The 11,194-nt window shown below is 41.3% G+C and overlaps 2 protein-coding genes across 7 annotated transcripts; one reads left to right on the plus strand and one right to left on the minus strand.

Moving 5' to 3' along the window:
• Positions 1–266: 266 nt before the first annotated feature.
• LOC121723471 (cytosolic 5'-nucleotidase 1A) lies at positions 267–2,850 on the minus strand. 3 transcript variants are annotated; one of them, XM_042109185.1, is made up of 7 exons: positions 2,638–2,850; positions 2,055–2,140; positions 1,843–1,953; positions 1,623–1,749; positions 1,374–1,496; positions 982–1,157; positions 267–786 (listed from the first exon to the last, which is right to left on the minus strand). In XM_042109185.1, exons 2-7 carry the CDS (start codon positions 2,091–2,093, stop codon positions 514–516), a joined length of 849 nt encoding a protein of 282 aa, XP_041965119.1. In that variant the 5' UTR covers positions 2,094–2,140; positions 2,638–2,850; the 3' UTR covers positions 267–513. The 3 variants fall into 3 exon arrangements, with proteins under 3 accessions (XP_041965119.1, XP_041965118.1, XP_041965117.1); XM_042109184.1 differs by having other exon boundaries at positions 2,473–2,850; XM_042109183.1 differs by having other exon boundaries at positions 2,431–2,850.
• A 549-nt stretch (positions 2,851–3,399) lies between these two features.
• Positions 3,400–9,385, plus strand: syt8 (synaptotagmin VIII). Of its 4 annotated transcripts, XM_042109169.1 has the most exons (10): positions 3,400–3,634; positions 4,309–4,428; positions 5,441–5,639; positions 6,013–6,182; positions 7,086–7,181; positions 7,432–7,599; positions 7,693–7,860; positions 8,165–8,282; positions 8,394–8,527; positions 8,871–9,385. In XM_042109169.1, exons 2-10 carry the CDS (start codon positions 4,336–4,338, stop codon positions 9,108–9,110), a joined length of 1,386 nt encoding a protein of 461 aa, XP_041965103.1. In that variant the 5' UTR covers positions 3,400–3,634; positions 4,309–4,335; the 3' UTR covers positions 9,111–9,385. The 4 variants fall into 4 exon arrangements, with proteins under 4 accessions (XP_041965103.1, XP_041965105.1, XP_041965104.1 ...); XM_042109171.1 differs by lacking the exon at positions 4,309–4,428 and having other exon boundaries at positions 3,401–3,634; positions 5,435–5,639; XM_042109170.1 differs by lacking the exon at positions 4,309–4,428 and having other exon boundaries at positions 3,401–3,634.
• The last annotated feature ends 1,809 nt before the right edge of the window (positions 9,386–11,194 follow it).

Consider the following 11,194-nt stretch of genomic DNA (forward strand, 5'->3'; position numbering starts at 1 on the left):
ACCATTCCCCTAAAAGGAGATCTAAATATCTTTTAAGTCAAGTCAAGTCAAGTTTATTTATATAGCACATTTCATACACAGAGGTCATTCAATGTGCTTTACATAAACAAAACCAAACGATAATAACAAATAAAAGCATAGAAGGGCAATATAGTCAAAGAATAGTTAAAAGGTAAAGATCATAATAAAAAGAAAACATAAAACACAAGGTAAAATCATTTAAAAATAAAGAATAATTAGTAAGCAAAAACAAAGGCAAAAGTAACTTTAGGAGAAATATAGCACCCACAGCATTTTATTTGTACTTTTTAGAATATTTAGAGTACAGAACTCATAACTGGCAATTATAGCTATCTATATCAAGCCGTAATTGGCAATGATATCTATCACAATGCTTTGGCACATCAAAATATCAAGATAATCCTGAATCTCAAATATTTTGGACTCATGCGTCACTCAATGTCATTAATAATCAGGGAACCACAGCCTCCCAACAAGTTATGTATTCATTTTTCAGGACAATGCTGGTACTTCTGTCACACTGTACAGTCCATCATAGCACATAATGTGAGGCTGAATGCAGTTCAGAATGGGGCCACTGGAGGCGCCAGCCAAACAGTAGGCCTCATCCACCTCCAGCCCCAAACCCCGTGCCGTCAGCAGGGCACTGGCCCATTCCTTGCTGGAGCCCAGAACGCTCATCAGCGTCACCCGCAGGGGGCTGTCCTCCCTGGCAAAATGTCTCCTCATCTCCCGAATCACTGCAGCAAACTCTGCCATGGAGGCCTATGCAGGCAGGCAAGGGGCGGCAAAAGTCATTGGACAGCAAAAAGAAAAACAAGTAGGCCTATGCAAATGAGGAGATGTGGGGGGGGGGGGGGGGAGATAGATGGTCCAACATGGACTATTAGTGATAAGATGTATGTGCTTGTGTATATATTTAACTTCAGAGATCTTTCTCCACTGACTGGTGGCTCTTACCTTAGCTGCTTTAAATGTCTGGAGCTGGGGCTGACTCAATCCTGCCTCGGACAGTTTCTCCTCTGGCAGGCCCATTACATCCCCTGACAGCAGGACTTTGAGTGGGTTTGCAACCTGCTCCTTATCCCCCTCGGCCTGGGCCTGGGTCTGAGGGAACAGCAGTGCAGCTGGAACTCCTGTTCACCCCACACAACACATTTGAAACAGAAACACAACATTTAAAACAGCAAAGGTTTGATGGGACCACAACATTTGTGTATTCCTCCTCGGAGGCTCCTAAAAGTGTGTCACAAAGGTTTTCTTCACTGAACTCGTCATTAGGTTACTGAATTCATTAATGCATATGAGCTACCTTCTTTAGGTTACTAAATTCATTAATGCATATGAGCTACCTTCTTGCAAGGCCTTGCAGACATCACTGGAGTCCATGGACAGGAATAATTTTGCATTTGTGGATTTAAGGCTTTGCGTAAATTCTTCATTGTTGAAAAACCAACATCTACTTATTGGAAGACCTGTGGAATAGTATAGCATTGCATAAGACACAATAAAGTGTACATTTACAAATCTTTTTTGTACTTTAAATTATTATTGTAAATTCTGATAGACAAAGGCGTGACTTGATCATCAATATTCATTACCGTAATGTTTAATGCTATTTTCTATCTTTGCCTGGTTCCCTTGTAAATCCTTGGCCAATATAATCACATCAAACAAAGTGACCTTGGGAGTTTTGCCCGTCAGTTTTTCATTCATTGCTTGAATAGCCTGCAGGGTGATGAGTACTGAGTGAATGAGTCAAAACTGGAAATCTCTTTGAAAAATATAATTTAAAAGTCATTAGGAATAGGCCTATTTTACCTTAATGAAGGAGAACGTGGGGCCTTTCGACAAAGTATCCAACTCGGTGGGTGTGTCCAGATCAAAAATTCCATGGCACGAAACTGCAATTACAATGACGCTGGACGGCAGCTGTGAAATGAAAATACAACAATTTAAAGATGGAAAAAAGAATGGACGAATTCTGTAATTCCAAGTAAAAACTGTCGGAATGTCAGCATGCAGACTCTCACCTGTACCACGTCCGTGTTGGTGATAATGTTTGGATCCATTCTGCATAGGTTAGGCTACTTAGACGCGGAAGTTGTGAACAATTGTGCTGATGGACAAAATGAAAAAACATTTTTCTCTGTACAGTAAAGATTAAGTTATGAAAACAAGTAGGCCTACATGTTTTACAGCCGTGATCAGAATAGCAAAACAAATTGTAAGAGTAGCCTAGACCACAGCATTACGCAGACTGCCGTGTACTTTTAACTAAAGTTGCTCGCTCGCTTGTCGGTGAGAATGGGCAAGTGTGATGGCTTTCATTACGAAAATTCTGTCTGGTGCAATATCTCAGGTGTCTGTAGGCAATCTTTGACAAGTAGGCTAGGTACAGCTACAAACCTATTCTTAAGTGTTTTTCCACAGATACTATCAGGCACACACCATTCGTTGCTTGCGCACGTCGCATATCAATTGGAAGCGAGGTCACTTCTTTTTTTCAAGGAAAAAAAGGCGAGGTCATTTCAATACCACGTCTATGGTCGGATTACGGGTACACCCGACTAATACAGAATGGGATACATAGACTACACCCTGACTTGCAATTACAGGTGATGTTGTGAAGTTCGCGCTTTGAATTCCTTCTCCTCAATCTCTCCTTGCCTGCCTGCACACAGCAGAGCTCAGAAGCTTGTTTCTTGCTCCAGATTTGCCAACTCTGTGTTAGTAAAACACTAGCTGCCACCTTCTGCATCGGAGTAGTAAAACAAGTAGCATAGGTGCGACGTAGAATATAAGCCGCGTCTGCTACTTGTAGGCTAGAACATAGCTATAAGGCTCTGGGCTAGAAGTTGAAATCAAAGATTCTAGAACACAGAATGTTATATTGAACAATAATACTAGTCCCAATCAGTCTCTTCAGAAGAAATGGCATGATGAATTTAGACCTGTCAGTGCTTTTCAACATTCATGTTCTCATCAGTTTGGATATCCCCAACTCCACTGAAATGCAGCCCTAAACGACCATATTAGTGCATCATGTTAAAGATAAAGATTAGAACAGTAAATCACAGTAAATCCCATCTAGTCTGCCCAAGACTAGGGAGGGTCACTATAAATGCCTTCTTTGTTGTGTCTTTTTCATACTGTGTTTTTCCTGTATTTTCTGGTTGTGCTTTATTAAAAAGAATAAAATGCTGTCCATGTTTCCTTATTTTTGAATGATTAAACTAGGAATTTTTTTTTTTTTTACTTATCTTGAGCCTATACTGTCTAAGTAGGCCTACTGTCCATGCTCAGGTTCCTTATTGTGACGCACAAACTAAAACACACACGCATGCTTGCACATGTACGAATACACACACACACACACACAAACACACACACAGAGGTGAAACTGTGTATTAAAGAGGTGTGGCAGCAGTAGCAAGTGGTTCAGTGTAAGGTGGTTGTTTCTGATTGTGGATGTAACTGCGATCTCTCCTCCACCTGTGGAATGTCCAACCTGTGGAGAGTTTCAATGATTCAGCTCAGCAGTGGCCTCTGCTCCACGCTTACACTCCAACCACCAAGTACAGGAAGCTGAGCTTGGCTGCCAAACATCCAGGTATGTTTTCAGTGTTGCTCCCAATTTACTGTCCAGACTTCCTTTTCCCCGAAAGAAACAGGAATGATACAGATACAAGCAGAGTTGGGTTAGAATATGTACAAATGGGTCTACAGACTATGTAACAGAAATGGTAACAGTGCCAGTTGGGTAACAGGTTTCAGAGACCCACACCCTCTCTCATCTGTATCAGTGTTTTCTACTGATGACTAACTAAATGTGTTTGTCATGGACAAATACAGTGGCTGTGGTGAGAGAGCATTTCAATGTTGTCCAAGTCATCCAACAGGATGACACTCTGCTATTTGTCAGTTCAGAATTCCCCAAGTGAATCTGCTTCATCAATGCAAATTGGGCACAGGGACACTGCAGTCAGGATAGACAATATGTGGTCACTTCCAAGTGTTTACATTCCAACATCCCTTTGCTTAAGTTTGTTCTACATTTTTCAGTTGGGACATCTGCTGATTATATTCCTACATCTAAATTCATATGCCATTATAGCTGACAAGATGCTCTTCTCCTCCGGGACATTAAAGTAAGGAGAAGGATACTTTTGATCTTGTTTATCTACAACCCCCAGTTTCCCTCAACAAAGCAAGACAAGCTTTTATAGTTTTTTAACTGGCTATTCCTGCCAGTCTCCATGGGCAGTAACTTCCTTCCTTCATCAGTAGTTCCTCTGTGCAAAGCCAACCTCCATGCACTACGGACTAGAGACTACAGATACAACAGCAAAACAGATTCAGTCTGAATCAAATCTGAAACACAAGAATATAGCTGAAACTGAAGAAGTGAGTCTTGAAGCTTCATTGACAATCTCTTGTAGAAATAACTTCGCTATTTTACTTTTCTTTAAATTCATTTGTTGTTGTTCTTTTTCCTTATTATGCTTTAGTTATGTGCAATATCAGATAATTGGTACGTGTACCACATTTGGAAAAATTATATGAAATATATTAAATATAAAAGATATTAAATATTATTATATTATATAATTATTAAATATAAGGTCTCAATCAGTTCTGAATAGGAACTTGGCGTTGTCCTGTATTCATTCGTATAGCTTTTTCAATCCTTCTCTGATCACTACTGTTACCTGCTAGCCTTTGGATTTGAACCCGTGTTCATTCACAGTACTCACTCTGACTTTATGTGTATGGTCCAAATTTGCCATCATGTCAAGATATTGATGAATCTATAGTTCTGCGTAAGTTTTCAAGTGAGCCAGAGTGGAAAAGAATGTTATCTCTCCTGACTGACTCATAATGTTTAATGAGCTACTGCCTAGCTGTCAACACCGCCTGCAATTGTTTAACTATGGTGGTGGCTAAAAATCCACTCTTGGTCATGACCACCCTAGGACGTCAGTGTACAGTCTTTGATGTTTTGTAACTGTTTTGGGAATAATTCACAATAACACATATTTGTTTGGTTTAATTACCCCGTTTGAATTCAGTTCAGTTCATTGAATAATGTAGCATAGTTAACTATGAATTTGTCTCTATTTTGAGGGGGCACTGCAGAAAAGCAAAAACGCATTAACAATTGAAAGCCCCAAACTGTTCTATTAAACTATTTAATTTCTCATATCACTGCTATTACATGATGACGAGAGAAGCGGGTGCAGTCCTTACACTGACCAGTAGAGAGAGCTGTGAATTAAAAGTTACTTTGACAGCTCTTATATACACTATCAAACCACTAACATGGTCTGTTTTTGACTTTGTATGCCTTTATTTAATGTTTATGTGTATGTGTGTGTTTGCAGGAATGTGATAATGTGCTTTGCTCTCTAAGCTCTAGGTCTGGTCATTTCTACCCATCTCTCATCTGATCATGTCAACTAAACCACCATTAGCACACTCCCAGGCAGACATTAACAGCACTGTGGCATCCATCCCAGTCACTAATAGCACTGTCACTGCCACCACCAATAGCACTGTCCATGCTGGCACCACAGCTGGGCCTGGCTTCATCGACAGCCTGCTGAACAAGATCCCCTGTGAGTAATAGGCCCTCTCTCCCTCAGTGGTCCCCCCTTCACCCTTAGGCTCAAAACAACTTGCTTGGCCTGCCATCCCTCTCTTTCAGTGTACCCCTTCTCTCTTTTCTATCTCTCCCATGCCACTTACTCTGATGGAGAGTTGCCTCCGCACCTGTTGGGGGCCCTATCTAATTCCACACCAAGTGCACATTTCTTACATCTCAATTTTCACTTCTTACAAGTTCATCTCTCCTTAATCCTCTTGGCTGTGCTCTTGCCTCATGCTTTTAGATGGGTATCACCGTGCCGACCAAGACTATATCAGCCTGCCACTTGGGACAATTCAATCACAATTCATTCTTACTCCGGTCATTTTGATCTCTTCCCACAGTGCCAAGATGGGCCATCTATGCCATACTGGCTCTCATTCTGCTGGTGGTGCTGATCTGTGTGCTGTGCATTTGCGTCAAGTGCTGCTGCAGGAGGAAGAAGAAGAGGAAGAAAAAGCTGGACCAGCAGGTCAACCTGAAGGGCCTGAACGGCTCCACCACCGCGGCACTTGTGAGTCTGTCTCACAGAGGTCAGATACAATATCAACACTATGTGATGATGAGAGTTCACTCACAGTATGGAGGCGACTCATTTAAATTGTGGACTGGCAGCACCTTTGCAACAATGCTAACAAGACTACAGCCACTTTACGGACTCATAAAATGATGTATGTTACCGTACTTTCAGTTTTGGATAGAAATGCTGCATCCTGTTCCACCCATATTTCATCATTCAACCTTCAGTTGAAGTAAAGTTATTCTGCAGGAAAAACATAATTTTATTAATTAAATATTCATATAAAAATTACAAATAATCATTTGCACCCCAAGACAATCTTATAAGCATGTAACACAGGCATATTTCCATTTATATTTAACTTCAATAAGGTAATCAGGGTGTCTATGAACAGCAATCATCAATGATTTCCGGTTTCACTAAGGAGTAAAAATATGGTGACACATACTGCACGCCAAGTGCCTATGTCATTCCTCAGGATGGGAATGATACTCATCTCATTCTGTCATGCTGAGATAATTGAAGGCAAATTTCTTAAAAACATTTAAAGGTCCAGTATGTAGGAAATAATGGAAAATAAACTGTAATCCAAAAATGATCACCATATGTTGTCAGAGAGTAAGGAAACACGATGAATTGAAAAAAAAATGAGAATCTCTTGGAATTTTCGTTTATGCTTTGAACGATTAATTCTAGAATAGCGTATTAATAATAGCGCGTCCTCCTATTTGGGTTGCCAAATTAGATTCTTAGAAACATTTAATCCTGATCTTGTAGAGGGTGCTGCACAGTATGTACCACCATGTGCCACCTGGCATCAAATGGAAAATTGGTGAAGACCGAGCTCTGCATGATGGGCTGACTTGTTGGGTTCATGCTGTACCTTTTGGCCCCAAGGTCCAGCCGGATGTGAATGACGTGGAGTACGGCTCAGCAAATGACCCCAGGGGAAGGCTTCTATACTCACTGGAATACAGTGCACCCAAATCTGAGGTCAGGCTTTGGATCACACGTTTGCATCTCCATCACGTGCAGCACTAACATGCCAACATTTGGCACAGGAGTTATCCCCGAATTATCCAGCTGATCAAGGCCGCCTATCTGTACATTGGACTTGCAGCTGGCAGCAAAAATAAAGGCCATCACTAAAACACATCTTTAAAATCAGATGTAGACTTCCCAGAAAATCAACATGGTGTCTTTGTTTAGAGAGGTCTGCTCACTTCTCCCTCCTCTCCTGTAGTTGACAGTAGGAGTGAAGCAGGCGGCTGCCCTGAAGGCCATGGACCTTGGGGGAACCTCTGATCCCTACGTGAAAATGTATCTTCTTCCCAACAAGTCCAAGACATATGAGACCAAGGTCTTCCGGAAAACACTACAACCTGTGTTTAACGAGCATTTCAAGTTCCAGGTAAAACTCCACATCACGTTATATATATATATGTAAACAAACCTTTTTATTACAGTATTTGTTTTAGTGCTTAATGTGTTCTTTGTTCTCTAGATCAGCCAAGCTGAACTGAGTGAGTCGACACTGGTGATGCAGGTGTATGATTTCAATCGGTTCTCCAAACATGATGTGATTGGAGAGCTCAGATTAACACTGTCTTCGGTAGACTGGAACCATGTGATCGAAGAGTGGCGTGATCTGACCGAGGCCTCCAAGTTTGAGGTGAGGGGGGCCAGAGATTTGGGTGTTTTTGTTTGCTTGGTTGTTTCTATTGCATAATTGCTTAAAGTAAATTATGGTCAATTCACTGTGCCTCTCCTCAGAGTATTTGCATGATTTGCATGGCACAAGCCATTACATAGATAGATAGATAGATAGATAGATAGATAGATAGATAGATAGATAGATACTTTATTGATCCCCAGGGGAAATTCAAAACGTGTTGCTTGTGTTTAATCAATTAACCAATAATTACACGTCTGAATTTCAGTGTTAATTTACTTGGTTCTTCCTTTTTCTGTCATAGCAAGAGAATCTGGGAGACATCTGTTTCTCGCTACGCTATGTCCCAACGGCCAATAAGCTTACTGTTGTCATTCTTGAAGGAAAGAATTTGAAACAAATGGATCCAGGAGGATCTTCTGGTAAGTGGTGTAACTTGTGTATGTTTTAACATAAAGATTAAGGTCAAACTTGTTTTGGGCTGACTCTTCCAATGTCTTGATGTGTTAATGCTCTAACCTTCATTTTTATAGATCCTTATGTGAAGGTTCAATTGGTACTGGACAGGAAAAAATGGAAGAAAAAGAAAACATCAGTGAAAAAGAGAACACTTCATCCTTATTTCAATGAATCTTTTACCTTTGAAGTTTCCTTCGACCAAATTCAGGTCAGTTGGGTTTGTTGTCTCATGACATGTCAGTACATTAAGGGTGTGAAAAGCCATGCTTCAGGCTGCTAGCACTGCTATTGGAACATCTTGGACGAGTTAACAAAATATGCTATGAAGCTTGTAAGATTTATGTACGACCATTTGATTCATTGCTTCAAAAGGACACAAAATATAAGTCATAAAGATAAGATTTTGTTAAAATAATTCAGTCTATAATGACTCTATAAGCTCTAAATAGCTCTGTGTGTTGTGTAGTGTATATGCTGCATTTTGTGTCTAATGTCACCTCCCTGGCTGCTCTCCATCCTCTCCACTGCTGTCCCTCTCACCTTCCATCCAGAGGGTCCAGCTGGTGATATCTGTGTGGGACCATGACAAAGTCAGCAGGAACGATGCCATCGGCAAGATCTTCCTGGGCTGCGATGCCACCGGCAACCAGCTGCGGCACTGGGCGGACATGCTGTCCAACCCGCGCAGGCCCATGGCCCAGTGGCACACGCTCCTGCCTGCCGAGCAGGTGGATGGCACTCTGGCGCTCAAGCACACCATCAAGATTCCTTTCACTGGCAAAACCTTCTGATGGCGCTTCAGGAAGAAGAAACAGAAGATACCTGATAATGATCAAATAGGGACCTGAAAGATGCCCATAGTAATCGATGAAACATCACACTTGGGACTAACATACACACAAACACTCAGGAGGAAATGAGCACAGACATATGAACTCTCAGGAAAGGTCCTTTCATGTTTTTACTGTAGTTCATGACATATATGGGTAAATCAATTTTCTAAAATGATTTAGTAGTTAACTCTGTTTTGAAAATAATCTGAAAATAAAATAATTACTACACATCAGATATTTTTTAAGTGCAAATCTTATTATCTCTGCAAGGAGACATATCCATTGAATGAATAGATTCCAAAAACGGATTCCTCATTTTCTGAGAAGGGGCTCAAAGTGGAGATGCTTTGCTGATTAAAATCCATGTTTTCCCCTTCCAATTAAAGACTCACTGTCTCCCTCTCTCTTAGGAGAGAAATTAGCTGAGTAAGACATGGGAACACTGTGAGCGCTTCACAGCGTAAGCATTTCAGAGCCAGTCTCGTAAGGGTGAAAACAACACCTGTCAGATTCAGATGAGATAATTCTGTGTCAGCACACATGTGCATCAGGCCAATTAATGCACTATAACGAGAGTCTGCGACATCACAAAACACAGGAAAGTGTGATTATTGTGCAGATTCATATGCTTACATCCAGATTTTTGTAGTGTTTGGGGAGTTGGTTGTAGGTGCTTTCATAATTGGGTCCAAGGACAATTAAAACAAAAATGTTCCTACAAAAGTTCATTTTGCCTATTTAAAATACATTGGCCTCAAACTGACCCTTTATCCTACAAAAATATCTGGTGCAAAAAAAAAAAAAATCACAGTTACATTTAATCTGATATCAGTAGTAACACTTTTTAAAGGATCTGTTTATGTGTAACTACTGACTGTACTATTGTCCAGGGGAAGAAGCTTTCTGACTGTTTTTGGGGAGGAATTTCCATCTTAACTAACTGGTGGCCGAGATGCCGTAAATTTTGGCTGTCAGCGAATCGAGTGAATGCTGTGTTGGATTTACCTGTATCTCCATGGTAACATGGTGTGGACAGCAGAGGCAGCCTCTGGGTTGTGACTCAGACAGAGCACAGGGACCTCTGATCCTCTAACCAGGAGGTCCATGTCGACCACCTATGCTGGGCCCTTTCACTCACACACACACACACACACACACACACACACACACACACACACACACACACACACACACACACACACAGACTTCTGTGCACATACACAGAAGCACACACAGAAACAAATGACACACTCATACAGACTCATACTTCTAATACATTCACAACCACAAGAAATATTACATTGATTTTCACACAGATATCAATGCTTGTGTACACATGCACACCACTAGACATATGCTAAAAGTCTTTCTTCCTTTCTATCCCAGGCACACACACTCAAAGTCTTTCTCTTTCTATCCCTTCACTGTCCCAGACACTGGGCAGTAACACCCATACATGGGCACAACCGATGCCTTGAACCAACCTCACCCTGATTCACAAGCTGCGTCTGTCTTGGTGCATAATTGAGCATATAGGTGATTATAATTGTAGATTAATTCACAGAGTGCTGGCTGGAGAGGGCCTTGGACAGGTGTAAGACAATGAGAGAGGAAGAAGAGGTGGCAGGGAGACATCGTCAACGCGCCTGCGTGGATGGACATGAGTCTTCTGTGTGTTGCTGAGAGGCAGGGGGGCACGCCGCGGCTCTTTGATATACAAATGAGAGCGCTACAAGTACCCTTTCGCCTTGGAGGTTGCGTATTCACACACGTATCCTCAGCTCTGCTCAAGTGCTCCTTTCCTATTCAACGTTTTCTTATGTCACACTTCCAACAGAGTGCCATTTTCTCTGACAGAGAAGCATGTAGGACATTTACTGATGGGGTTAACTGAGTTTGTGGACACATATCTAGCATTGATTACTGTACTTAGTGCTACCGGTAAGATTGTCTGCGTTACAGCTTCCGCGAACAACACCACATACAGAGACTCATTTTGCTGATATTGAACATAGGCTACACTTGAGTTGGCCTTACTAAAG

The sequence above is a fragment of the Alosa sapidissima genome, chromosome 11 (assembly GCF_018492685.1).
Source record: "Alosa sapidissima isolate fAloSap1 chromosome 11, fAloSap1.pri, whole genome shotgun sequence".
Classification (NCBI taxonomy): Eukaryota; Metazoa; Chordata; class Actinopteri; order Clupeiformes; family Clupeidae; genus Alosa; species Alosa sapidissima.

Coding starts and splice junctions, on each gene's coding strand:
- LOC121723471 (XM_042109185.1), bottom strand. CDS start 2,093: ATGGATCCAAACATTATCACCAACACGGACGTGGTACAG. Junction 1,954..2,054: donor CCAACACGGACGTGGTACAG/GTGAGAGTCTGC, acceptor TTCATTTCACAG/CTGCCGTCCAGCGTCATTGT. Junction 1,497..1,622: donor AAATAGCATTAAACATTACG/GTAATGAATATT, acceptor ACTATTCCACAG/GTCTTCCAATAAGTAGATGT.
- syt8 (XM_042109169.1), top strand. CDS start 4,336: ATGCACTACGGACTAGAGACTACAGATACAACAGCAAAACAGATTCAG. Junction 7,861..8,164: donor CCGAGGCCTCCAAGTTTGAG/GTGAGGGGGGCC, acceptor TTTCTGTCATAG/CAAGAGAATCTGGGAGACAT. Junction 8,528..8,870: donor TTTCCTTCGACCAAATTCAG/GTCAGTTGGGTT, acceptor CCTTCCATCCAG/AGGGTCCAGCTGGTGATATC.